Here is a 26939-nt window from a genome sequence, read left to right as displayed (position 1 = left end):
TACATAGAAAAAATTGCACCAGATTTCGCATACACATCAGAGAAAAAAAAGTTTTGACTTATTAAATAAAGTTTTTTTCATCTCTTGCACTATTCAGCGTCACTAGCGCAATATCTCTTTGGTAGCGCAGAGTTCTTACTCAAATTAAATTACAGTAGCAAGAAACGCAAATGTCGCAAACTTACTTGGAAGAGTTCACCGGCGGTGACTTTCTGTGGGTCGCAGGTGACTTCGAGTCGCTGTCCTGTCAGGAGAATCACTGTTAATCTCCCAATATTGTTCATCTGTAAAAAATGTGTAATGATCAATTTTTGTCATGCATATCAAAGTAATTTAGTCTAATGTATATAGAAGTATTGTAATTGATACTTAGTTAGTTTTGATTAAAACATTTAATAAAGAGACAAAAATTAGTCATTTCAAAAAATTTGGGCGCCAATTTGTTCTTTTTATTTTACTTTTGTAATTGCTTTTATTAGAGATTATTTATTATTTCTTAAAAATAATTTTCATGAGACAACCCTAATATTATCGATGGTCTTCCTTTAATTAAAATTTTCTAACAAGATCCGGTATGGTCTAGTGGCTAGGATACCTGGCTTTCACCCAGGAGGCTCGGGTTCGATTCCCGGTACCGGAAATTTTTTTGCAAAATTTGAAAAAATTTAAGGCAACATTTTTTCAACAAGCTTATTCATTTTTCTTAGGCTTTATCGTATTTATATTCTGTACTACATTGTATTACTGTTTTTTGATAGTTGTTTTAGCTGTGTGCGGTTAATGACTCATAGTAGTATAGAGTCATCACTCCTACGACTGCCCCTTCTGACTGTTATCCTTGCGGGATGTTCGAGCAGTATTATGTAGTTCAGAAATATTACATGTTCCGCAAGTTTTCGATTTCTTTTATCCTGAGCTAATTCTACCCATATTGCCGCTTTTCCCGATTTTAGCTCGGTCCTGTATTACGTTATTCTCCCACTTCCGCCTGGGTTCACCTATTGGATTATCTTTTGCTGTTCGGTTTTCCGATCGCATTGTGATCATAATTCGATAAATTTACTTTGATACTGGAATTTAATTTGAATTACTCTAAAAACAAAAAATTCCGGTACCGGGAATCGAACCCGAGCCTCCTGGGTGAGAGCCAGGTATCCTAGCCACTAGACCATACCGGATCTTATTTTCAAATTTTAATTGAAAGAACACCACCCAAAAATATACAGATGTAAGTATAAAAAACATTTTTGAGCAGATAGTAAAATAGAGAAATGACTTTAGGATTTACATTACCCAATTTAGTTCAAACACAAATTTTCGGAGTCAGATAATGTCATTAAAATGCAGAATTTGTACACTATGTGTATAGAAAAAATATTGAAAATAAATCGCATCCCTTTTTCCTTCGCCTGACGTGAATCAATAAATAAGCCATTTTAAACAAACTATATTAGGATTTCATCTGCTATTTTCAGATTAAAATATGTCACAGCGTTTTTTATGAATAAATTTATGTGAATAATAATTGAATATAAAGTATGAGTTGAGAGTTACTTGCCTTAAAGTCGCCGACAGTCAATAATTTTGCAGGCTGGTTGGCGCGCACGACGAATTCGGGACCCACACATTGTGTTTTATTAAAAGATCGGGCTGGGCCATTTACAGCTCTGTAGAGACGTGACGGGGCTCTCTGAACTGCTCGACCTCTCCGTGCTCTAGGTCCATTTTTCAAGTCGCTGTTACGGGGGAAAAAGTGGTTTATTTTTTAAAGGAACGATATCCACTCGATCGCTAAAGTTTTTCCATTAAATGTGAGTTACGCATCCTTTCCATTTTCCTTTCTATATATTATTTTATAATGAATTTTAAAAAGCTCAGGAGCACGATGCATTATAAGACAACTGAAATTAATTAAACTAAATTGTTCAACTGATTATAATTCGAAAGTATTATTTTCAACCGTAATTTAGAATTTTAGAAAAAATCAATCTATAAAAATACAAATTTTATTTCTTAGGCCCACTTTTTTTCTTTGCTATGTGAGCTGACGTCTATAAAATGCGTGTTCCCCGATATTTCTGTACATAGGCTAATCTGAAAGCTAGTAAAATACCGCAAATGCCAACGGCACCGTCGACTGAATATTATACCGTGGCGTTAAAGAACTGCCGCGCAGAGTTTAATTAAAGCTCCTGCCTTCTCCTCCTCCTTCTAACGGTAGCAGCGGCGCGAGAGCTTGTCTTTTTAAAGTCTTTTTCTCCTCATCTTTTTTTTCACGCGAGAGCCGAGAACGCCGAGCTTCATTCATTCTTTTCCTAGCACCGCTTATTCCTTTTTTTTTAAGGCCTGCCAAAAGCAGGGAAATACGAGCTCATGCAAATATTACCATCATCAAGAAAGAAAATGGATTTCCCTTAAATCCGTACATCAGTTCCATCACAAACAGAATTCGTAATTCAAATCCATAAAGATTTATCTGTTCGGTACTTTGCAATGAAATAATGATTGGATGAACCACCTCGCGTTTCAACTTTGATAACGAACAATTTCACAAATACTTGTGAAATTGCATTCCTTCGTTAAAGTCTTTTGTGAATGATGTCTATCCAATAATAACGAAGCTGCTTGCCAGTTACGCGCAACGAAAATTTACGAGAAGACTAAAATTACATGGTTACTGTTATCTTTCATTTTTAAAGCTATTCATGTACTATCATGCTCCAATCATTACCATAGTTAATTCTCTTTGATCTACACCACTCCCAACCCAGAATTGACTGCCTATAGGGCAATCCCGTTTTCGCTTGAGCATGCACGCGCCTTAATGAACATTTCTCGAATCCATGCATCTTACCACTGTGGCTTGACGTTCACCGTTCTAAGCTGAGCATCTAAGGCTGCCTGTGCCGCGGCGGCTTTCTTTAGGCTTGTGATTATCCGGGGCGGTTTCGGCGGCGGCGGTCCCCTTGGGACGTAGGGAATCCTTTCCTCGGGATTCAGTTTTTTCTGCTGCTGTTGCTGCGTCTGCTGCGGTTGTTGTTGCTGCTGCTGTTGCTGGTGTCGCACCTCAGAGTTTCCGGCGCGCGGCATGTTGCCGTTACGGGACTCCGGAAGAAGATTCGCGAATTCCCAAAGTTTTTGCTCCTGAGTGCCGCTGCAACGCGTCGTCGGAAACTGCGGACTGGAATGCTGGCGCTGCAAGATAATAGGTCTCCCAGCGCCGTTCTTCGTCGATGTTGCGTAAAGATCCTCCTAATTCGAGGGAGGGAGAGGGAAACAGACACGGAACGGGTTATTTAACGTGTTTCTTAAGGATCGTTAAACGCATTTACGCGGAACACGGTGGCTGAGCGCGATAAACTATGTTGTTCGCTGTTGTTGGATTTAACGGTAAGAGCTTTTCCAAGAAGATTGTAACAATCTTGTTATGATCGCACAGCTCGCGGAGACGGGTAATTTATGCAATAAAAGCATTTTCACATTAACCTATAACGATCAAATAATAAGATAAATAATGCAAAAAACAAGAATCTGTTTCGTTCGTCAAAAATTTAATCCATTATCAGGTCTTTTAATGAGTACCAATATTTTCTCTCTTCCAGGCCTCATATCACACCCGCTTCCGCATCAAATTCTCGTTCTCGCACAATATCCTCATGTACACGCGCACAATATTCCCCAAAAAGTTTACCTTGACAGGGGCGCGCGTCGGTCCGCAGAGGCCTCCGGCATTGTCGAGGCAAGAGACGAGCGCGCCGTTGATGCCCGGGCCCGGGTTGCCGCAATAGTTCCGTCCGATCGCCGCCAAGCAAACTTCCGGCTGCTGCTGCTGCTTTTGCTGAAATTGTCTCGCGGCTGCATTGGCGTTGCGCACATCTTGCGTGCTGAGGAACGGCTTCACCGGCATCGCGTAGATCGGGTCTCCGTAGTACGGGTTATTGGCATTCCGAGCGTCGCTCGCGGACGCTACCGCTGCCAGAGCTGCCAGGTTTCCACTGCTCCTCACCTGCGGTATCGTCGTACCTCCACCTGCGTGCATGAGATTTTTCAATGTGGTCGACGGTCTAATGAGGTCGATGCATTACGGGCGGAAGAGCAAAGGGGTGTAGTGGATGATACTGCAAGCTTGTGAAATATCGATGTGATATCCGAAGTTTTCGCCAGACTATACGTGTATATATAGTTTGAAACTAGTAGTTTGGAGGAACATTTTAGCTTACTTTGGCAAATTTATCGGGAATTCACGCGCTGTATGTTTCTGTTCGAGCTCGCATCATTAGTTCATTCAGCGATCAATATTCCATGATAACTTTCATGATAATTTATACGAGAGATACTCTCACGTGCATTACGTTAATTTTAATTTATTCTTTATGCTGGGATCGAACGTACTTTATGCACCGCGTATCAAAGGATATATAATTGAAGCGAAGTATCATTTGATGGATTTATTCAGTTATCGATGAAATTACTACACGGCGATATAAGCTGTATCGGCGTTGATTGATATTCCAATCATCAGATCAACCCTATAAATAGTAGGGATTTGTTATTACTCATTATGCATCATTGATGTGTACTTAGTAGTAGGTATATGAATACTTGATTTGGATTAAAGCATCGTTCTTCGGATTATTAATATTACACCAAAGTACGATGCTTATCAAAACGCGAAAATGCATGAGCGCGACGAGTAGCCTTGAGTGCTGCCATGCTGTTATACATCTCCTCTGGTATTTAAACCATCCTTTATCCCCTCGGCTCCTACGCTCTAAAAACTCGAAGTAAAAATATGCCAAAATTCCAGTGACGGCATACCTGCTCGTTCCATGCAGCAGTCGGGCTGGGAATTGGTGCGCTGATGAAGATTTCTCGCATCGAGCACATAGCCGTAGCTACCGCCGTCGGCGTTAGTCCTACCCCCGCAGTATCTCTCCTCCTGACCCGACATACTCAGCAGATTTGGCTGAGACCTCGAATTCCTCGACTGCGCCTTAAAGAGTATCCCTTTTACTCTGTGCCTCGGCTGCTGCTGTGGTGGTGGATTCTGGCGCATCGGTACTGCGTTTGGCCCCAGGGGATGATGATGCTGCTGCTGCTGTGGTGGGGGTGGTATGCTTGGGAGACTCCTCATCAAGTGCTGCAGGGCTCGTTTGCGCGCCGCGTATTGGGCCGATCTTACCACCTCGCGATACATATCCATTACGATGTGAGTAAAGGGCCGTGACTGCAGCCTAGTCCTGCAGTACTCGGATATCACCTGCGAAGCAAAGAAGTTGATTTTTAATTAAATTGTCAGGAACAGGATAAGTGAAGAGGGAGAGAGCTTCGACCGGTGCCTTTCATTCGATTCAGCGATTTCAATTAAACTGTGTCAAGTTGGCGCTCACGCGACGCTGATTAGCGGATTTCTAATAAATTGAAATTATCAGAGGCAGTGGCTGTTAAGTAGTTTGAAGGATGAGACTCTTGAGATCCGACGACGAGCCGTTGAAGTGAAGGACGACAATTGAAGAAAAAGGATCTACCGCGTCAGCCGCGTCCATTCATCTTAGTAGCGTCGATCACGAGATAGCCACGAAACAAAACAGTTTTGGCAACTGAGTGTACTGTTTATCATTTTAATCCTCCTTTAACGTTATTTATTATATTGCTACTATTAAAGTGAAAGCTACTATGATATTCAAAGAATAATATATCATAAAATATGTAGCATAAAATGGGGTTTGCTGTAAAATCGATAAATTTTTTGCACATGTTTTATCGCCCTGTTCACTCGAGTATACATGCGCATAGATTCATTTTCAAAAATATTTGTCGTATGATAGCAATATTTATTGCATATGAAAATAAGGTAAAACCACATTTTTTCCTGCTCAATGGCATCACAAAGATAATGTTTGACGGGTGATTTCTATAGCTTTGGTGAGTGTGTGTGTGATTCCAATTATGGTGTTTGAACGGAAGATTATCTGTACAAAGCCGTTCGCATCAAAATTCAATTCAGTTATGATTAGCTTTTGATGTTTTTCTCGCAATTCTTCCTATCGCATACAGCTGTGTCCATACGTACGCGTGTCCAATACCAGATTATTCACACCTGAATCAATTAATACCTCCACCGGTATATCAACGATTACCATGCGCATGTTTTTCAATCCATCCTGCATATCAGACACATTGATCTAGAACAAACTAAGTCATCGTTTCATCGAATATATGTCACTTTACTCCGTAAAATCAATACCTCGAAAATTAGCTCATTACCGAATGAAGAGTGAGAGAGAGGGAGAGAGAGAGAGAGAGAGAGAGAGAGAGAGAGAGAGAGAGAGAGAGAGAGAGAGAGGCAGCCGGAAGCGGGCTCACGCGCAGTTCGGCGTGATGCGATGATTGGTCAAGGAACATCAGCGATGCAGCTGCAAAGAAGGGGGCGGCGTATACCCGCCGCGGGCCATGCAATCAATATCGACCTTCGTTACGCGACCGGCTAGCTGCCTCCTCTAGTCCCTTGTACGTCCGAAATGACAAATCGCGCCTCGTTTGTATCCGGCTCACGTCGTGGCGGCGACCCGCCAAGCGTTATAGGCAAATGGCTCTCATTACGCGAGCATTCAGGGCCAGCCGACAAATGTTGCCAAAATTGCATCGCGACGCTGAATTCTTTTCACGGCCAGATATAGCCCCGTATGCGACCCACGCGTATGTGAGCATAGCTATACACGAGGCTCGTAAAACACTTTGCACCCCACAATGATGACTGCTGGAATTGCATTATTTCGCCATCTGTGATTTTTCGACCTTTTTGGCCGCGATCTCTGCGAACGCGTTTATGTGCGGAGCTTCTATTGAGATAGCTTGATTTATTAATTGTTACGCGTATAATGGGTCTGATTATTACACGGATCGCAGTTGATGTATCTCTGCGATTATAAAATATTTACAGTTCAATGAGCTGGAAATATTATATCTCCTTATTAATTTTAATGGCAGAGAAAAATGTCTAGTCGTATTCGCGCAAATAAAGTTTTCGAAAGTATAGGTGAAGATACGAACTTTTTCCACTCGAATAGAAGCCACCCTGGGGACTTCTGTGCGAAATTGAATGCGCAACTTCAGCCAGACATAGCGAGTGAGAGGGAGAGAGAGAGAAATAGAATACTTCCTTTTGTCTCTTTTTCCATCTACGATTCGCGCGCGTATCAGCCAAGGGCACTGAACGACGACACTCTCGACCCACTTAGAAGGCACACGCACACACATTCGTACGGCGACGACAACGTATAATAAGTGCCTCGAATTTTGCATTCATATAAAGAAAGCTCGCGCATAAAAACGCGCGCGCGCACAAACAAGCGCAGCTGCATAACCTTAATTGCGCATAAAGCCACATTCAAAGCCGCACCCCCGTCGCGCGCGGCGCATAAACGTTTGCTCGTTTTCTTAAATATTCATCCACGGTGTAATTGCGAGAGATTGCAGCTGGGAGGAGGGAGGAAGAGAGATGGGGAAACCGCGGCACCAAAAAAAAGAAAGAAACAACAGACCGTTCGCGTCGGCGTTTCGTTCGCATAGCGGCTGGGAAATTACACGCAGCGCATCCCTCATAAGAGGCGGCAGTGGTACTCGCCCATCACAAACGCCGCGCCGAGGGTGCTACTCGCAAAGGAACAGAGAAAGACTCGCGAAAAAGAACAAGCCGGGCCGGCCGAGAATAAATGCCAAGGAGAGAAAGCTCGGGCAGTCAAGACGCCACAAAAATGGCTCTCGTAAGTTCCAGGAGAGACTGAGAGAAAGGGAGATAGATAGAAAGAGAGAGAGAGAGAGAGAGAGAGAGAGAGAGAGAGAGAGAGAGAGAGAGAGAGAATGAGGGAAGCAGCGGTCGCTAAGCTAACGCGCGCGGACAGTTTAATTGCGCCTGCGAGTTTCTGGCATTTATCATTGTTAGGCTGGCTCTACGATGTGACGATAATAGCTGCTAGCTCGCGGACGGGCTAACCACTCGCTCGTCCGACTATATAAGCGCGCGACGTCGCTGCGCGTAAACCACCCCCTACCCTCCCTTCGCCACCACCACCGCTATGTTCGAGCGGTCGCTGCTATAGTTGTAACGGGGAGGTGCAGATGCGTGCAGTTTTGAAGAGGCGAAAAAGAGACGCTGATGGGATAAAAGTGCAGGATAGGAGAGAGTACGGAAGCTCTTGTTGTGAGTGGAATGTTGAACAAAGCTGTGACAGCCGCGCTTTTGTTTTGAACGCTGTGCAATTTTTTATTAACTCGTCGTTACTAAAACGGTTTTGAAAAAAGCCGGGAAAAGTCATTTGCATTCGTTACTTCGACGGCTGCGATATGCGTTGGACCTAAAAGGACTATAAATGTAATTATCGGGGTGTTTTTTTTCGAGCTCGAAATAAAGCGCGCGTGAGAGAGCAGTCGTTAGAGCTGTATTAAAAAATCAGGGAGAAAAGACTCAGACGGAATAATGAGGACTTGTGCGCGGTAGGCAAGAAGACAACGAAATGACGGACAAAAGAGCTAGAAAGTCAATGGAAAAGGTTAAATGCGGGGATGAATAGAAGAATATTCGAGATTTAAGAAAAAGATAAAATGACAATACGCGAGAAAGACAGGGATAGCGAGCATCGGCGCTGAAATTCAATGCCCTATTGTTTCTTTTTAACTGTAAGATGCATGCAACTTTGTTTGGGACTCTCTTTCTTCAGTGAAATTCCATCTGCATGACGATATTTCAAGATATTTCTACGTTTACAGTGCGTCATCGACGACCACGCTCCAAATATTGCACGGAATAAAAACACTACTATTGCGTTCTTTTGCGCACAGTAGAAAAAAAAAATTAGCCAGCCAATTTTCAATAAGGAGACTTAGTTAAGCATATGGTAAAAGTTTAAACCGGGCATTTAATAAGACTAGAATGTCACTTTTTATGAGATGATACTCAGCTCTCCTCTAATACCTAAGAGTATAAAGTGTCGGCTCTAAGAAAGTTTAGAGTGACGTTTCTTTTTATATCTTTCAATTATTTTTAATTGCGGCTTCTGCCACACTTGGAAGCGTTACTTACTTTGCCCAAATTAGAGAAAAATCCTATGTACATATTTTAAAGAGCCTAACAAGCCGTCACAAAAGAAGTTTAATGAAAAAGTTTCATTAATTTCTATAGTCTTGCATCGTTATTGTGACTGTAATTTTTATCTAAATTCATGTAGTGTATGGCATAAAATCGGAAACTTTTGACGGTGTGAGTAAAGTGGATTTCAATTAAGTACTTTAAATAACTGAATTTTTCTGGGATCTAGCTTAATGTCCATTATAAAATAATACTACCGTGAAATATATAGTAAGGTGCCGGGGATTTTCGCACTCCGGTGCTTTGTAATTTCCGAGCGCACAATTTGGCATACAGAACGCTCGATTCGGCAAAAGGGTCCAGTGGCTAAAAAGGGGCAAAACGGCAGCGGTTACCCGGTCTCGTACATCGTTGGGCGCCATCGCGCTAAGCGATTTATAATTCGTACTCTGCCAAGGTGCGGGGGCGGATCCTTGTGCATGCTTATAATTTATGATGGTTCACGAACCAACACATGGGTACTAACGGCCGTCAGGAGCCAATGAACCGAATAACTCTTTTAGGTCGTTTTCGATGCGGCTGATGTCCGTTTCTCCTATAATTCCTCTCAAAGTAATAATCCTAATTTTCATGGAATTGAAGGTGATTATATCAGAGTTTCATCATTTATTGAATTCATAAAAAATGCTATGAAAGATAATGTTACTTCTGACACTGTAAGATTGCATTAAAAAACTATATAATTTTGTTTGATTATTTAGCCAATTAAATAGAAAGTGTGTAGGTTAGCTATGATAATATTTTTTTTTAATCCATATTTTCAAAATGATCAATTGTCTTATAAATACAGAAACATGAAAATTTTGTTCATATGAGCTTTTGCTGCCTAATAATTGTCTGTTTTATATCTTCTCTATTTTGGCTCAATATCGGGCACATTGAACCACCTGCGTGCTGTATAGCCATTGAAAATTCAATCAGCCTTATCCGACTACATAGCACATACAATTTTTTTCCATCACGCACATCAAAGCCACGGTACGGTTTCCATCTTAAACGAGACATCAAGCATTCATCCCTATCTGCGTGACTAATGTAGTAGCTGCAAGGGGGTGTACAGGCTTGTACAGCAGTCGCTACCGCCGAGGTATCGGAATGCTCAGTCTATACACGGCGCCCACAGGTTGCCAATAATGAGGAACATATATGATCGGACGTGACGTGCAGCTGGAAAAGAAGTTGAGTAGTCGAACTAATCATTGAGCATCAACGTTTACCTTAATTATCGCCCCATTGATAATATAATTGACAATCATCAAAGCGAATCTCCACGTTAACATTATCTTCATTGCAAGAATACCTTATAATTAAGCAAGTGTATTTTTGATAATTTTCGATAGATCAATCTCACAATACCTATTTGAACGAGATTACTCCATTAAATTCGTCACCTGATACAGCAATCTCTACTCCTACGAAAATTCAGACCTGACCACATAAAATTCACACGCTAAACCGCAGCTTTTAACGTGTCATGAAAAATTTCCTGAAAAGATCAAGCGCTTTTTAGTGAAAAGCCAGCTCTTGCTTGCATCTGGATTCATTTTATCACAACCCTAGCGACAGATCGAGAGCTTACATAATACGCAAACTATTTTCCATCGACACCAGAAAGCGTCGTCTGGTATGCAGACGCTATCGCTCTGTAAAAGCGCCAAACGTCGAATATCTCGAAACGAAGGAAAACCACGAGAGGGAATCCATTCTAGCCAAAAGCAAACAGTCGAGCGCGCGCTATACTTACGTGCTGGCACGCTTGAGTTCATAAATATACATAGGCGCGTGTCTACAAACCCGCGTCTCTCTACTCGTATAAGCATACATACGTACGCAGGGCATATACACCTTCGCCGCGACGTTATCAGGCTTTCTCCCTCTCTGTGCGACTCGGTGTGCAGTTTCGGGATTTCGGCGCAAGCGACGCCTCTCCAACGTCAAAAATAAAAGGGATCAGAGGTAGTACTGCAAGCTTTGCGACGAGAGAATATATGATAAAAGTATAGTGGATCGCAGGCGGAAACTGTATACAATATGCGTATGCACGAACTGGACCACACCGGCGAATATTCCGAGAGGGATATCTCTCATCAGCGCCAGTGCGCGCATGCTAATATTTGGTCCACTGTGTAGTTTACTGCGTAGAGGGGACGGAAAGTGTGTAAGAGGAATATATGTGTTGGGGGAAGTGAAGAGCTTATACGTATATGTGGAACATCCTTGGTATAATGCCCATCTCGACCCCTTCCCTCCGGTGCAAGTCACGGGTAAACAGCTTACGCATGACGCTCGCACGCGCGTAGTGCGGTTTTGGACCGGCGTGTAATTTATATATGAGAGCTAGGAGCGCCGCCGGGGTGCACGTCAAACGGCTTATCGTTTTCAGCGTAATTGGGACGGCTTTGAGAAGTTAGGAGAGAGTTTCGTCGTTTTGCGTATAGTTTTCCTATACGATGCACGAGGGCTAATTTAGCCGGGACGAAATAATCGACAGTTTTATAGATTTTGACAACAACAGCCATCCTCGATGGCTTTGAACAAAATCAATTTTTTAACGGTATCACGTTGTAACGGTTGATTTCCATATGGAATAGCCTGAAATAATTCAAATTTAATGATTTGAAACGAAATTTCATAGCGTATTGATTCTAGCTGGAGGATTTACCTATGATTCGTCCAACGCTAAAGTAATCGGGGTTATGACATACATAGTTGATTTTGATTGGCATGCTAGCTAGAATCAGTGACCTTTGCATTTGGAATATCGCGATCAACAGCGAAATACATAGCTTTACGATGAACGAATGAAATGGAGTTATATAGTTTCAAATAAAAATTTCTAGCTTATTTGGATTGTCCCTACTGCCTTAACCTTCCAAGTCTCTGGCCGCAGCGAAAAGAGGTGGCGCTCTTCTTTTTTCCTTTATCGTTAACTGCGACTCAAATGCATATATCCAGCAGTTCGTTGCCCAGCGGAAAATGTCTTTCATTGGGCATGCTAAGGCTTCTCGTGCTGTAACTGCCTGAGAAAATCGACACGTTGTAGGTTGGGAATATAATGATTTTACTGAGAAAATTATAATGAAAATCGAGATGATAATGGTTCGGAAGCGATATAAATCGAAGGAAATGATTTATGTGATTCGAAAATATTAAATCGCCCATAAACATTTAACCTGTTCCCTCTGAATATAAAAACGCGTTAACGCCGAATCCATTCGATATGGGTCACTGTAATTAGCTTCATTAAATTAAATCGAACAAAACCTCGCCAATTCATTATTCGGCTTGTGTTCAAAATGTTGTCACTAATGAAAACGATAATCGGCGCTGCACACGTGTCGAGCGGGCTAAAAGCGTCCTTCGAACTGCCCCTTCTCGACAAAGTTGTTACCTGCAGAAAACAAAACCCCATTATAAGCGCCTATACGCAATGACAAATTCAATGAAACCAATTGCAAATAAAAACAGCCAGGCCAGCTTTTTCACATAATACGATTCTCATTATAATCCTCCGTTCAGATCGCACGCGCCAACAGAGCAGCTATTTCTCTATCGAAATTTCGGGACACATGCCTCCGTGCGCTCGTTTCGTATTTTCTCTCTCTCTCTCTCTCCTCTCTCGCGCGCGCGTGGGCGTCCATGTGCACATACAACAATGCGTCCGTGAGCTTGCGGGCATATCGACCTACGCGCTCTCTCCTCGAAAAATAAAGGAAAATTCCGCAGCGGCAGCACGCGCCGTTGATAATCCGCTAAAAACGACGCCCTCGACGTCGCGCGCGCGCATTGATAAAGCTCTTTCCGGCTAATTAGTGTATTATTCACCGCGCGGAGAGCGTCTGACACACACGCGGTGCATAGATACAGATCCAGCTGATACGTATGAGAGAGAATGCTTTCAAAGAGCGCACGCCGGCTCTAACTTTGCTGCGGTTGCGGCAAAGTTCATCTTCGTACATCTCGTCTCTATAGCCTCTTTCTCTCAGTGATGTTCGACTGACTGCATGCGTAGTTTCGCGGCATTCCTCGTTTTGTACGTCCGGCTTACTACTACTATACTTGATTTAACTCCTACGCTTCATACGAGTACAATTTGCTCGACACGAGCGTCTTTAATCTTGCGGCTCCCGCTTATATACGAAGCGCGCGTGTACCAGTTGAGCACCTGTGAAGACATGCGCGTGTGACGTAGACCACTGCGAGTTTGAAGCTGACTTTGACTATGTATAGCTTTCGATCAATTTTAAGAAGATTTGATTTACATTAATTGTTGCAGCGAGTTTTTTTTCGGAAATTCAACCTTTTTTCAAGCGGAATCCAGATCAATATATCGGATTTATAACTCGATAAATTTTGCTCTTAGCACACTTCGTTCGTTCGTCGCTTTTTCAAAGATATACCACTGCAACGCAATGACGTCACGGCAGTTTCATCCGTTATATCATCTTTAATATTAAAGTCACTACTGAAATTCCGAAAGTTTATTTCGGGCTAAAGTTTTGATTTATTAAAGTTTCCCTGGAACAGAAGAAAAACAAAAAAAAAACAGCGAGATCAACGTCTTCTACATGGAAACGCGCTTGTCTGAAGGAGCAGTGAAAAATTTTTCAAGAGTAGTTTTGTTCGAAATGGAACAATTAGCGGTGGAAAAGGTTTCCGCACAGCCAGCGTTATTCATGACAATGCAACGAGTCTACTCCGTGTCGAGAATTTTTCGTGCGCCTACAAAAGAAAATATCGCACTACTGGCCACTTGTAAGCTGATTTCTCATGCTCGAGGTACATGGTCTCTCTTTCTCTCACAGCACAAAATGCCTCATTCATCCCCATTGTTCTGGAACAATGTTCAATTACATTCGCAGCAGCTTCTATCTTTGCTGTGCGAGCAGAAAACTAACCACAAAACAAACTTGTCTTGATTCCCTTGCCGTAGACACAAAGGCAATCTACCTCCGGTAGGTAACTCAAACCGTGGCATTCGAAGTTTACACCAATGTATCGAGTTAACCGTGCTATTAATTACCGCATCGATATGGCAAATATTTAATTCAACTTTGTTTATTCGTGGTGTTCGAATTACAGGATTTAATTTAAAGGAAAACTCCGTCTCTTTTCCAAGAGCATCGAAAGCTCTCCCAGTTCCTCGAAGATCCATCTCCGTTCATTCGGATGAATCCCAACAAATCGACGACCATTCGAGGCAAGCCCTCCAGAGAGAGAGATAGAGAGAGAGAGAGAGAGAGAGAGAAAGAGAGAGAGAGAGAGAGAAAGAGAGAGAAAGAGAGAGAGAGAGAGAGAGAGAGGGCATGTCTCCCATTCATACTCAAGACGCGCGCGTGTAGACTCCTTCGCCGCACATAAATTGGCGACGTGCGCGGGCAAAACTCGCGAGCAGCTGCTCTACACGATCTCCCGAGACGGAAATCGCTTTATTATTCGCAGCACAGCCAAGCCGGCTAGCGACCGATTGCCATTGAACGAGTTCCGAGCCAACGAGCGAAAGGCCATAGTGGCATTCAGACGCAGCTGTGCACTTGCCGTTGCGCGCGACTCGCGAGCGATGCTAAATTGCCACCGTACGCTCCAGCAATAACGCTAATTAATTCCGTCGTGCCAGGAGGGGACTGGCACCTATACGTGGATAGGTGCCAGTGAGTGAGAGAAAGAGAGAGAGAGAGGGAGAGAGAGAGAGCTACGGGGGGATGCATATGTATATGCATAGAACCAATGGCTTCTCGCGTTGCAGACTCCCTGGGTTCACTGCGCCGCCTCGGGTCAGATTGATAGCACCGGCGAGAATTGAGTCGCGCGCCCCGGCTTAGACTCTAGCGCTTCGAGCCCGAGATCTTGATTTGACAGCTGTAGCCTGGCTGCACGGATAGTGTCGTACATGCAAATAGAGCTAGTTGAATCGCGCGCGAGGATCCCAGAGATGAAAAGGGATTTGGAGTTAGTTTCAATGAATTTCGAGGTGGAGCGAAGGCTGAGTTTGCAATTTTATGTCGGACGAGTGGAGATTTTTTTTGCGTTTTCTAGTAAACATGTGCATATAGTTCTAGAAAGCTATTGTTATAGCGAGAAACATGGAAAATATTAATAAAAAGTCCGCATGTGACACGCGTGCAACTGCGTTCTGAGAGTTTTCCGATAACGTGAATAGTTGACAAAGCCTTCATCCAATGTCAAGTACTTTATTGCTGATCACTTGTCATGTTATGTCGATTGCGAGGAATTTTCTGATATCCCATTGATTTTACTATGTGACCGTTTATACAGATATTCAATATAATAACAATTGCAATTAATTTAAAACCCATTTAAAAATATACCCTCTTCTGTAATAAACCGTAGAAAAGCGCTTTGATGCTTCAAAAAAGTTCTCACTGGAAGAATAAAAATGCAACTTCATTGAGGTTTTTCAGGTCAGTAATTAGAAAAATAAAAGAGCTCGTAATTTTCGCAGCATGAATTATAAAACAATAAAAAACCGCTTCGTATTAAAAATTACAACGCAAGCGATTGTTTGAAGCTTTTATAAAACAACTGAATAAAATTCGATGCATCAACGCAGACTCGTGTACAGATCAAAAGCAAGCAAAACATTAAAATGTTCATTAAAAGTTATACTTAGAAAAGCTCACGTGTGTGTGCACATAATCGTATGTACGGAACGAAAATAATTAAAATAACGCAACCGTTCTTGCGCGTTACATCATTACCAATGTTAAGATTAATTAAAAAGTTATCTCGTACACAAGCCAAGTTGCATAACGTACCCATCTATAGTATACCCGCCCACTTTTTGCAAACAAGTTTTCCCAACTTTTCCGTGCTCCCACTGCGGGATTCATAGTATTCAGTCTCGAATCAATGGAACTTTCCAATGTAAGTGCCGGTAAGAAAAGATAAGTCAAATTAAAGCCAACTCGTAAAAGAAACCGAATAAAAGTGTTTACGGAAAAAGTTGCTAAACTGTTTCCCGGCGTTGCACTCAGCCTCTCTCCTACTCCTTCCATCTTATACTAAACTTTGCTCAACACAACGCTCTCGGCTAGCTTCCAAATTGACAGTTTCATTTTTACTAGCCCTACAATCTCTCGAGGCGCGGATTAAAGAGTTCTCTCTTTCTCTCACACGCGCAAATTCAGGAGTTGGCCGTTGCAAGAAGCATAACGACTTTCCCCGCAAGAGAACGAGAGAGAAAATGCTCGCTAGGGTAGGGAAAAAGAGAGAAGGTGAAAGCAAAAAAAGGGAGGAAGGGGGAATGCCTGCTCTCTCTCTCTTCCTCTCTCTCAAAGCTCCCCAGAAGCCCTCATACGCCAGCCGTCCCGTTCGAGTACTTAGCGGGGCCGTAGCGAGCAATCTTTCTCTGCTGGGTACACATCTACAGCGTGACTCTCACCTGATCTTTATCCGTGCTTGCTATAAAACGAATCCGAAGTTTTTTTCTCTCGGCGGACGTTACATTTCGTGTTTGGGCGTGTGTACACCAGCCGGGGTTTAACATTGTTATCTTTTCTCTCGGAATTATCCTCTTATGAATCTCAACGTGAAATTTAAATGTGAAAATTTCAAAAGAATGCAAAGAATGTTTTAACTGTGCGTTAAATTGATTGAATGGCGGAACTGATAAAGTTTCATTTGACTTTTATTAATTCAATTATTTTCAATAGAAACGTTTCGTTGTTTACTTTCGACAGAATTTATTCAATGAAAAAAGCGAGCAAAAAACTTTTCACGCAAGAAATAGTTAGAAAACAAATTGGCAATTAAAAGCTGCATTAATAAAGAAAACTCTTGATACCTACCGAATGAAATGTCTAGTTCAACGAATGTTTTCCTACAATTGACATAGATATAGGTAAGCATGCTTAACGCAGTTTTCCAACGATACCTTCGATAATATACTGTCGCGTAAATACTTTAATCCGATAAAAAATAATTCTCCGTCTTAATTATCATTAAAAATACACGCTTATCCAATAAAAAGCCTAAATCTTAAAAATTACTCCTCATAATTTTTCTTCCACAAATTAATACCCCATAAAACGGACGCTGCCGTCGTAACACGCAACAGCAGCCCTTGTCGATCTAAAAGCCCTTGCGTTGCAGCTACGTACCTACCCACGCGCCAAAGGACACGTTTCGTCGCTCGTTTCGCAATTTCCGCTCTAGCTACGTGCCAGCGCGAAATTACCTGCTCGGCACCTTTCTTTCGACGCTGCCGCTATACGCAGCCTCATCAAGGCTTAACGATCAAAGCTTAAACTATGCGTGCGTAGCTGCCGGTCGCTCCGTCGTAAACAAACAAGGCGTACACATCGCTATATGGAGAATGATGTCGAGCCGTTATCTTATACTTACGTCTAGGAGGTTCATGAGGGATGCTCGCCGGCGTGGATCGGGCTCGGTCATAGCGGCGAGCACCGACTGCAGAGCAGATGAGGGCGACACCGAGACCGTACCCGTCAGCGCCGTCACCCGTGGCGTCGTGTCCAGCAGTGCTCGTCCCAGCGAGTACATCCACATCTGCAACACAGTTAAATGACAGCTTTATATATTGCTCTTGCTTTACATACGTATGCAATGCGCGCCTCGTTTTAATAACGTTTGTGCACCCGGCTGCCGAGCTCATTTGTGGGGCTCCGACGAAAGGTATTAAGATAAGGGGAGAGCTTGGCGTTTGTTGCTGTTTGCGGGTCCTCTCAATTAGACGGACTTGACAAACAAAATTTCGACGATTAATACTGCTCGGGATGAGTGTGGAGCGGGCTGACGTGCGGGAGACGAAAGTGGACGGCTGGAGATTGCAATGGACTCATGTTGTTTTCGGCTTGATGTGGAAGAGCGAAGAGAATTGTTTGTGGCATTGTCATGGAGTGCTGAGATTAGTGTTATTAAATTACGATTCAGCAGATTTAACCTGTGAAGTTTCAATTCGTTTTTAAAATTATAGTCCCGTACCCTAAACCGGTGTCTGACCATGTACGCGATGTTACTACTTCACAATACTATGGAGGTATTATAGCGGTTGATAAATAAAAGCAATTTGTAATCGACGTTCTAATCAGTTTAAGTACCAGATTTTGATGAATTATTCAACCAAATAACGTACCGCGATGCCCATCGAACTGCTTTATTAGCGAACGCCAATTTGATAAAGTGACCGAGTTTCCGGCGCGCAGTTGCAAATGTTTAGTCACTAATTCGTGCATTTACGCTTAAGGGGACCTAACCACCTTAAAATAATTATTACAATAATGTCTTGATTTTTGTAAAACTGAATAATTTTGTATGCCAAATTGTAAAGTAATTATTTAATTTCATATTATAATGTAAAAAACTGTAGAAATAATTTTGTATATATGTCTCAATAGATATATTCTCTTAAGGTGGGATTCTGGTGTTATTCGACCAAAGAATCGAAAAATATATTTTTATACTATAATTTTATACTATAACTTTATAGTATATATTTATAGTATTTTTATAGTATAAATTTCACTATATCTTTTAGATATTAGATTTTATCAGATCAAATAAATGACATGTAAACATTGACATTAGAGGTTATGTTATCCTTGTTGGCCTTATGAAAATTGTACATATAGATATCGATATATGTATAAAAGTTACTGTGGCTGAGAGCGCCCCCTGCTGCTCATGATGGTCTCTAGTCTTCATGAACAGTAGCGCATTTTTTTTTGACCTAACGCTCTAAAGTTAGCTCGTAAGCTTGAATTCGGGATAAGGCCGTTACCGGTCACAGTCGAAAAGGAACAGGGGAACAGATATACAGCTTAGATAACAGCTCGCTGTTCCTCACTTATATAGATATACGAACCAATGTTATCTTCTTTTATATGTTCCTGTATCTGTATCTGTTCCCTGTTGTGGATATAGGTTGATTTATTTTACTTTTATATTACACACACACACGTGCGCGTGCGCACATAAAAGAAGCTACAAATAATAAATATAGTAGATATATGTATGTATGTGTGCGTTAGCGTGCAAAAAGTATTTGACTTGAAAAATTATTAATTTTGCTATACATTATTTATATAGGTTGTTTTGCAAATTTTTTTTGCAAATCTGATGACAGATTCGTAATCAGCGCACTCGAAAACCTTATATTACATACATTTTACGGCCCATTCATATGTTTTCAAAAAAGTGGTTTAAGGTGGTTAGGTCCCCGTAATAATCCTGTTCATTAGCGAACAACGTTAGTCATTAGTGATTCTTAGAAAATTGCGTTGAATTAAAATTCAAAGAGAAAAATCTAATTTTACTGATAAGTCAAATGAAGTAAAAACGTCAAGAGTATTTCCGGAGATTTTTTAATTTTCAGTCCTATTAACTCTGTCGCTTTCTGAAGTAAATTTTCTCTTTTCGAATTCCTTTTTCCAGCTAAGTAATTCTAATAAAAAAGCAAACATTCTTCAAAAACCAGCACTCGCTTTCTAATTACAAGAGTATTCATATTCCGAAAGCACACACCCATCAGCAACGTTACCTCGAAAATTGATGCTTCCTCGCCGTAGGCTTGGTGACATTAATTATCGCATCGACTCTGTAGAGAGCAACCGGCTGCCTGAGAAACGAACGGAAGAAGACGGTGGGGAGCGAGTAGCGAAGAAGCTCGCGCTGCAGCGCAAGCGAGACTCTGGGCAATGAGGATGAATTAACGCACCGCTAATTAGAAATGAACTTTAAAGAAGGCGCGAGTACGAAACGGGCTGAGAGTGTGAAGTCACCTCGTTTTACAGCATATCAGCCTCCGGTGTCATCGCGATAGATCGAGTTCGCGCGCGAGAGAGAGAAAGCCAGTTCTCCTTCAGTCGGTCGCTAATCGATATGTCAAAGGCGCTCTCAACATTTAATGGGTCTAAGTCAGGCCGGTTTGGCACGATTGTGCAGTAGTGCTGCATTCTCGGCGTTGCTAATTAAACTGAGATCGAGGAAAGAACAGCTATTTTTAGAAAAATTTTTCGCTTCATTTAAAATTGTCCGTGTCGGCGGAAAATGAGCACACAAGAGTTTAATTGAAGATACGGTTTAATTAATGAAGATATGAAGAGATTAACTACTCCATTAACTTCCGCGTATGTGGGGATCAACTTTGGTACATGGCTTTTCAACTAATTATGTTAATAGTAATTATACAGCATAATCCTGCTCTGCCGCTATAACGCGCAATCCAATTTTCAGTACACGAGTTCGTTGTTCTCATAGACGTTGAAATTAATAACCAGATGTATTCAGAAAATTACAAAAGGTTTCGAAAAAAAAATCATTTTTAACATTATTAAAATTGTAATATAAATGAAAATGTAAAAATAAAGAAATTTTTATGTATTTTGAAACACGCCAGAGTAAGTTTCATTGACAGCGATCGACTGAGCACTCTTCAATGAGGAGGCGGCTGGAAGTTTGAGAAACGGCAGTCAATAATCGATAATGGGATAAGTCACGCGTGACCGAGAATTCAAGGAAGAGAGAGATAGAGAGAGAGAGAGAGAGAGAGAGAGCGAGAGAGAGAGAGAGAGAGAGAGAGCGTTGGTGTTGCAGCGAAGTGGAAACTTGCGCGAGCGAGACGTGTTCTCCCAAAGTGGGAGTTCCATTTTATTATGCCACCTGGATCTCCGTCGACAAAGTTCCCCTGAACTGGCTCCGACCAGGGGACGAAGCGAGCGCGCGCGCGCGCACGAGAGAAGTATTCTCCCGCTGATTGGTCGATGATTGAGTCCCGGCGGAAATGGACAGCAGCGGCAGGGAAACAGCCACGGGGATCCCGGGGAGAGAGAGAGAGAAACTCTCAGCGCCAATTGACATTGGCGAAATGAGAGGGAGACGAACTAACGCTACCGTTTTCACTTAATTCTTTAGCGTTTTCGGAAATAGTGTTCTGATTTGCTTCCTGCCCTTCTTTCGGCTCTGTTGCGAGGTGTCATAGCGCTGTGCGATGTTTATTACTAGGCTAGAGAATGACGCAATGATGACAATTTACGGATTTGGCAGAGTGTCTAATCCAGTTGAGACCTTATCGACTGATAAGCATATTTCACTAACATTGCGATTGCGAGTATATCACTAGGTCGTAACAGTTATCAATACTTCTCCGTAGAATTCTTATCATTGAATATGATTAACATGTTACAGCATAATACATTGATTAAAGATTCTTCAACGTGAAAACACTTTCACGAGATTAAAGGATTTTGAAAGTAAATTTTCAATTTCGAGCAAACTTACAGCGAGAAATATCAGAGAGAAATGATCCCATTTGTTACGCAAATACGTTCCACAGATCGCTGCAGCGTTCCAAGAATAATCGACGCTAATCAACACCGACTATAACACCCCATCATCGCGCACTGAATTCTCCGAAAATCGATTAAAGAGCATTGCTCATCATGCCTCTCTCTCTAGTTTTAGCCGATGCAACGCGCTGCGGCTGCAGTATAGCAGTCCAGTTCCATTGTTGTAACGTTGCGAGAATTTCCCGAGAGGATCGCAAGAGCACGTTAAGATTTATCCGAAAAGTAACACACGAAACGTACAGCCGCGCGGAGCCTCGATTCGTTCGAGTTTAAGAAGTGATGCTCCAGTGATTTGGCTTTTCTCTCGTGAATCAACCGCTCGAACGGGCACGTCGAAACTCGAGACGAATGGATGGATCTTTCGCTTGCAGCTCTTTTCGTTTTTTCATTTTGGAAAACCAGAGCCGAAGCTACGGAGATGCTCGTGACCCTGTTTCCCATTTTTAATGCCACGTACGCGCGAGAGTTTATGTGTGTCAACGCGGGTTTTGTACCGAAAATACTTTCCGCGAACGTGCCGAGTTATTGATATGTACATTCCGAGAATAATGAAACAAATCGTGATTCTTCTGACATCTATTCTTTTTTATCATCGATCGTGAGAATTCCAATAGTAAAGCGTATTAAATAGTTTTTGCGTTAGAAAATTGCTTGAAATTTTTATTTATAACGAACAAGTTTCTTGGTATCCATTTACATGTGGAAGGTATTGATAAACTTCTATTTGTTATACAATTCTTCGAGGGTGTATTTCCCCCCATCTATCATCCATCCAATTTATCCTTTGTTGTACCGCAGAAAACAAGATAGCCCTATATTTTTGGAAATACACAAGAATCCAAAGACAAAGGATCAGAATTATTGACAGTAGCGCGAGGGAGCAAACTCAAAGACAACGCGTGTGTGTATATATGTGTGAATATAGCAGGCAAGCGAAGTCCAGTCGTCAGAGAAAACACTAAATTTATTATAGCAACTCGGACAAAGATCATAGACCCCCGGCAATAAAACACACAGGCAGCGTCGGCTATAAACACATACGTATAGACGACGAAGGGACGAAGAGAACGAAAGACGGAAAACTCAGAGGCGAAAAATACAGTTGTGCAGCAGGTCATCACAAAGGATTCCAACGTCTTTCTCGCCTAACAAGGTGAAGTCACGCTAGCAGCTATGACGAGCGGAGGATAGGACAGAGCGGTATGTATACCTATAACGGCCGTCGCGTCGGGCAAGGACCACTCATCGTACGCGTTTACGGTCATATTTGCTCGCAAGCTGGATGCTTCGAGTGTGGAATTGTTCGTCTTTTTGCTCGCGCGTCTTTTTTCAAGACAGACAGAGAGAGAGAGAGAGAGAGAGAGAGAGAGAGAGAGAGAGAGAGAGAGAGAGAGAGAGAGAGAGAATGGACAGCTGACCCAATTAGAGCACGAGCTGTATCCAGTACGAGGTGGTTTGATTTCTTTTAACTGCGCCTTGAAAAGCGAGCTTTAATTGGTTGTCGGTTCTCGTAACGAATATAATTTGGACTTGATCTATAATACAATTTATCAGTTCAATCCGTTAAAAAATGTATAGATACTTTTAGTCACATGATTGCTTGCTTCTACTACGGAATAATTCCTTCTTTGATGATTAAATAATCGGATAGTCTACAAAGTCTGATGAATCGCGTAAACAACTAAAAAGCTATTAACTACATCATTCTAGAAAATGTAACGCTCCGGAGGCGCGAAATAAACCATAGCGGAGCTATGATAATAGCCTGTACCGAGCCTATATAACAACTTAGCCAAACAGCTCAACTGCGCGTTTCTGCCAAATTCGATCAATGCATTAAACTCCATCCAGACAATCCCTCTAGTTAAATTAGTTCCAGAGACTGATCCTCCAGTGCGAAACCGAATCTTACAAATAATTGGCAATAAAGCGCGCTTCGATCACGGAATCAGCTCACAGGACGATTCATTGAACTTTTTGACAAAAGGCATTTTCCGCAGCGGCCATTTCTGCAGCGCAACGCCGCGAGGAAAACTCTCTCGTCGGCGAAAGAAAGTACTCGATGAAAAAACTTCTACAGCTTGATTACGACACCTGCGATTGCTGAGGCAAAAAATAAAAGAGACTTGAAAAAAAAGAGGAAGAGAGAGAGTCGGGATAACAACGGACTCCACACTGTACAGACATTTCCTTTCGAGCGCGACATGTTACACGCGCGTATGCATATCCACACGCGTTGCTGCATTGTCCGTTGCTTTTCTTCCTCGTTTCCCGCTATCGCGGCTGTTTTCTTCGTGTCTTCGAAGCTCGCGTTTATGGAAAACATTTGCGCTCAACCAGTGCCACCGAGGGAGTATAGAGCAGTGTATATGTGTGTGTATACACGCGGCGATTTGGGACTTCATTGTGCCCGCACAGAGATATCGACCCAGTTGTTGTGTGCTCGCTGACTGACAAAGGACGGATTTTCACTATCGGCACGGGATGAGAGCGAGCGGCTGCTGCAGCATCGAGTGCAGTCATGGAACGCGTCGCATCGACTTAATTCTCGAAATTGCGAGCTATCGAATTCCAGCTGACGGAATAATGCCGTATTAATTTTTGTTTCGGTGAATCGATCGAATTTGCCTTCTAATTCGTATCCGTGGGATCGTGACGGGTACTTAATGATTTCAAAGGGTCGGCTGACCGGCTTTTGGTTTTCGTAATTTCGAGTATAATTCACAAAGAAGCAATTTCGTTTATATGGGCGTATAGAATGACGTTTGAAATTGAAATTTATTAAAATAATATCAATTTCTTCGTTGCACCCGTACTCGTGCCTGTCGAGGGCAATGATACTTCGGTTAATTACAAAACGTCATTGCGATACACGTAACGCAAACTCGATAATTACATCAATCGTGCATATATAACTTGAATTAACTATTGGCTCGCGCATATTGTCTCCTCATCCATCCATCCAGTGCGTTCATAATTCGATACACAGCCAGCACGAATAATATAGACTGTATAACCGAGCACAGACAAGCATCTCTCTCTCTCTCTCTCTCTCTCTCTCTCTCTCTCTCTCTCTCTCTCTCTCTCTCTTTTTGGCGGGCGCGTGCGTTAATTGCGGCTATTTAAATTCACTTTGCCAGCGCTGATGCTGCAGACGCGCGAGAGGCCAGTCGGCATTTTGGCCCCGAAGCTAAAGTACGCGATTAAAACACAAAGCTAGCCGGCACAGATGTAGCGCTCGGCCGAAAATTGATTAGCAGTCTGCGGTAGCCAGTCTCTCTCTCTCTCTTCCTCTCTGATCCTGCGAATATACGATCGTTCTGGCAGTGAGATCCATTCCGCTATATACTACCAGAAGAGGTATTGCAGACAGCTTATGTCGTTTGTTTTCCGAGTCGGTCGAGTTATTTCGACTTAGTGTTGTTCGCGCGACATATATCTGTATGTATATTTCGTTCGTTCGCTGCTGCTGGCAGTGGCAATCGATTCTCATCGATTTTCGATAGTTATTTATAGGAGAGACCGCGGCAGCGCAGAAAATAACCTCATTACGATTCGAGAATATGGACCGCTTACATTGCATTTTTCAATTCGCGTGCGCGCGCGGCTTTCGCTCTTTCGCGGCTAATCGATACTCCGGTTTCAGCGATTCCGATATTAGGTGTGAATATTGCATTAATGTGTGGCCTCCTGGCGAAACATTTTGCTCTCGCTGAACGTGAAAGCTTTTTTTATCGGACTTCCTCTGTGCTTGCTGACGAAGTTTTAGGGAAATAATGGGTTACTCGATTTTTCTTGTTGCTTTTGGATGTGCCGATGCCTTTTGCTAGCTTCGGTTTGCTCGTAGTCTGTAAACTTCATCTGTTAAAGTGAAAGCGACCGTTTTCTAATTAATTAAAAACTTTGTGATTCTCCGTGGCAAGCTCGAGAAACTGCCAATTTCCACTCTTATATTCGAGAGTGACATTTTTTGCAAGCGCGCTATTTTATTCACGGAGCAATCGCAGGGCTTTCCACTTTTTATAATAGCTGCTCTCATTTCTAAAGTGCTCTCGTTAGAAACAGGAAACAACTTTTTTGAGATATTCAAGACCCGCAGGATTTTTCCGAATTAACGCGATACAAAGCCTTCCGCATAGAGCAACAAGAGAAGACCATTGCAATCATAAAGATACCTAGCGCGGTTGGACAAAACAGTGGTAAACAGCAGAGATACTGACCTTTTCCGAGTCGGTGTCGGAGTAGACGCGACCGGGCCGGTACTCCGGTGGCAGATAGGCCCTAGCGGTGTCCGGCGGCGCCAGGAGCAGCGTCACCCGGCCGCGCGCCGTCAGCTCAAGGGTGTGCGGCGTGACCACGGGTCCCGCTCTCGAGCCGCCCACGACGCCTCCATCTGCAACAGATTAAACGATAGAATTCAATAACACTCGAAGCTTCAAGCGCGTATTGCCCGCATCGAGTCTTCGTCAGAGATTAATTGCTGCTTCGGACTGTACGAATGCTTTTTAATTAGAAAATCCTCGCGCGCTAGCTTGGAAACAGATTCTCGTTGCGTTATTTGCTTTGTCTTTGCGCCAAATATTCGGGCTTTACTCTTTTTTTATATATTTGTCTATAAAAGTTATTGTAGATTAAAATAATTTCCTTCAAGAATCACGTTTGCCACTATGTGCCATGTAACTATAGTACATTGAGGGCTCGTTTCTGCGAGACTTAGAAGTGCAAAGAATATTCTCTTTTATTTTTATTATACTCCGTGAATTTCTAGCAGTCACATGCGCGTCGGTGACGTTTATGCCAGAAAAATAGAAAAAGGATAATAAATAAAAGGAGTTGTACAGTAAACGCCGGTCCGTAAGCATCTCGAGTATTTCATGAAAGTGTACGTCCACATAGTTGTAATCCGCTTTTTCGCATAGAGGGATTCTCTAAGAATTTGAAAAATTGTCTGCTTATGAAACTTTCTAGAAGGCTTCTACAAATGCTTGATTGTTATTTTCAAGAAGAAATTGGGTGTTGTGATGAGCAAGTTTGGGCGACTTTTGTTTCATTTTAACTTCAATACCGGTAGGATCACGTTAAATAAAAATTGTCCACACATCATTCTGCAACCCTCTGATTTTTCTCTTCATTATATTAGCCTACTTTTTGACATCCTGAAAAGTCATAATTAATATCAAGCGAAGACCCGATACTGTCTAGCTTCAAACAAAGTAAAACGGCTATTTCTGAATTTAATTAAAAACTTCAATCCAATTTAACAAGTAACAGTTGTCGCTCCACGCGTCAATATTTGATGCTTTTAATTAAAGTGTATGCGTATGCCTAGAGGAAGCAACACTTTTGCACATGACCTTAATAATTAATGATTGGCAAATTGTACGTTAAAGTTTAGAAAATCTGTGTTAATTATTTGATTTTCCCAATTTTAATTTCTCAGATAAGGCCAACAAGAAACACAACGC

At 42.3% G+C, this 26939-nt stretch overlaps 1 protein-coding gene and 2 non-coding genes across 8 annotated transcripts in view; 1 reads left to right on the top strand and 2 right to left on the bottom strand.

Annotated features, from left to right (window-relative positions):
* The window catches only part of LOC100123144, a 105541-nt gene that overhangs the window by 6855 nt on the left and 71747 nt on the right, over positions 1–26939 (bottom strand). For 5 of the 6 annotated variants that reach the window (XM_031927827.2, XM_031927824.2, XM_031927823.2 and 2 more), the window contains 7 exons: positions 25695–25867; positions 17513–17677; positions 4819–5260; positions 3692–4029; positions 2855–3252; positions 1559–1736; positions 186–284 (listed from right to left, as the gene is read on the bottom strand). In XM_031927827.2, the coding sequence (XP_031783687.1) occupies positions 186–284; positions 1559–1736; positions 2855–3252; positions 3692–4029; positions 4819–5260; positions 17513–17677; positions 25695–25867 (1793 nt within the window). The remainder of the gene's footprint in view (positions 1–185; positions 285–1558; positions 1737–2854; positions 3253–3691; positions 4030–4818; positions 5261–17512; positions 17678–25694; positions 25868–26939) is intronic. The other variant, XM_031927828.2, reaches the window with a different exon arrangement.
* TRNAE-UUC lies at positions 569–640 on the top strand. The gene has a single exon. It is a non-coding gene; the product is annotated as a tRNA-Glu (tRNA).
* On the bottom strand, positions 1107–1178 carry TRNAE-CUC. Its single transcript has one exon. It is a non-coding gene; the product is annotated as a tRNA-Glu (tRNA).

The sequence above is a fragment of the Nasonia vitripennis genome, chromosome 3 (assembly GCF_009193385.2).
Source record: "Nasonia vitripennis strain AsymCx chromosome 3, Nvit_psr_1.1, whole genome shotgun sequence".
Taxonomy (NCBI): domain Eukaryota; kingdom Metazoa; phylum Arthropoda; class Insecta; order Hymenoptera; family Pteromalidae; genus Nasonia; species Nasonia vitripennis.
The sequence above is the reverse complement of the archived record's forward strand: the minus strand, read 5'-3'. Positions and strand labels throughout refer to the sequence as shown.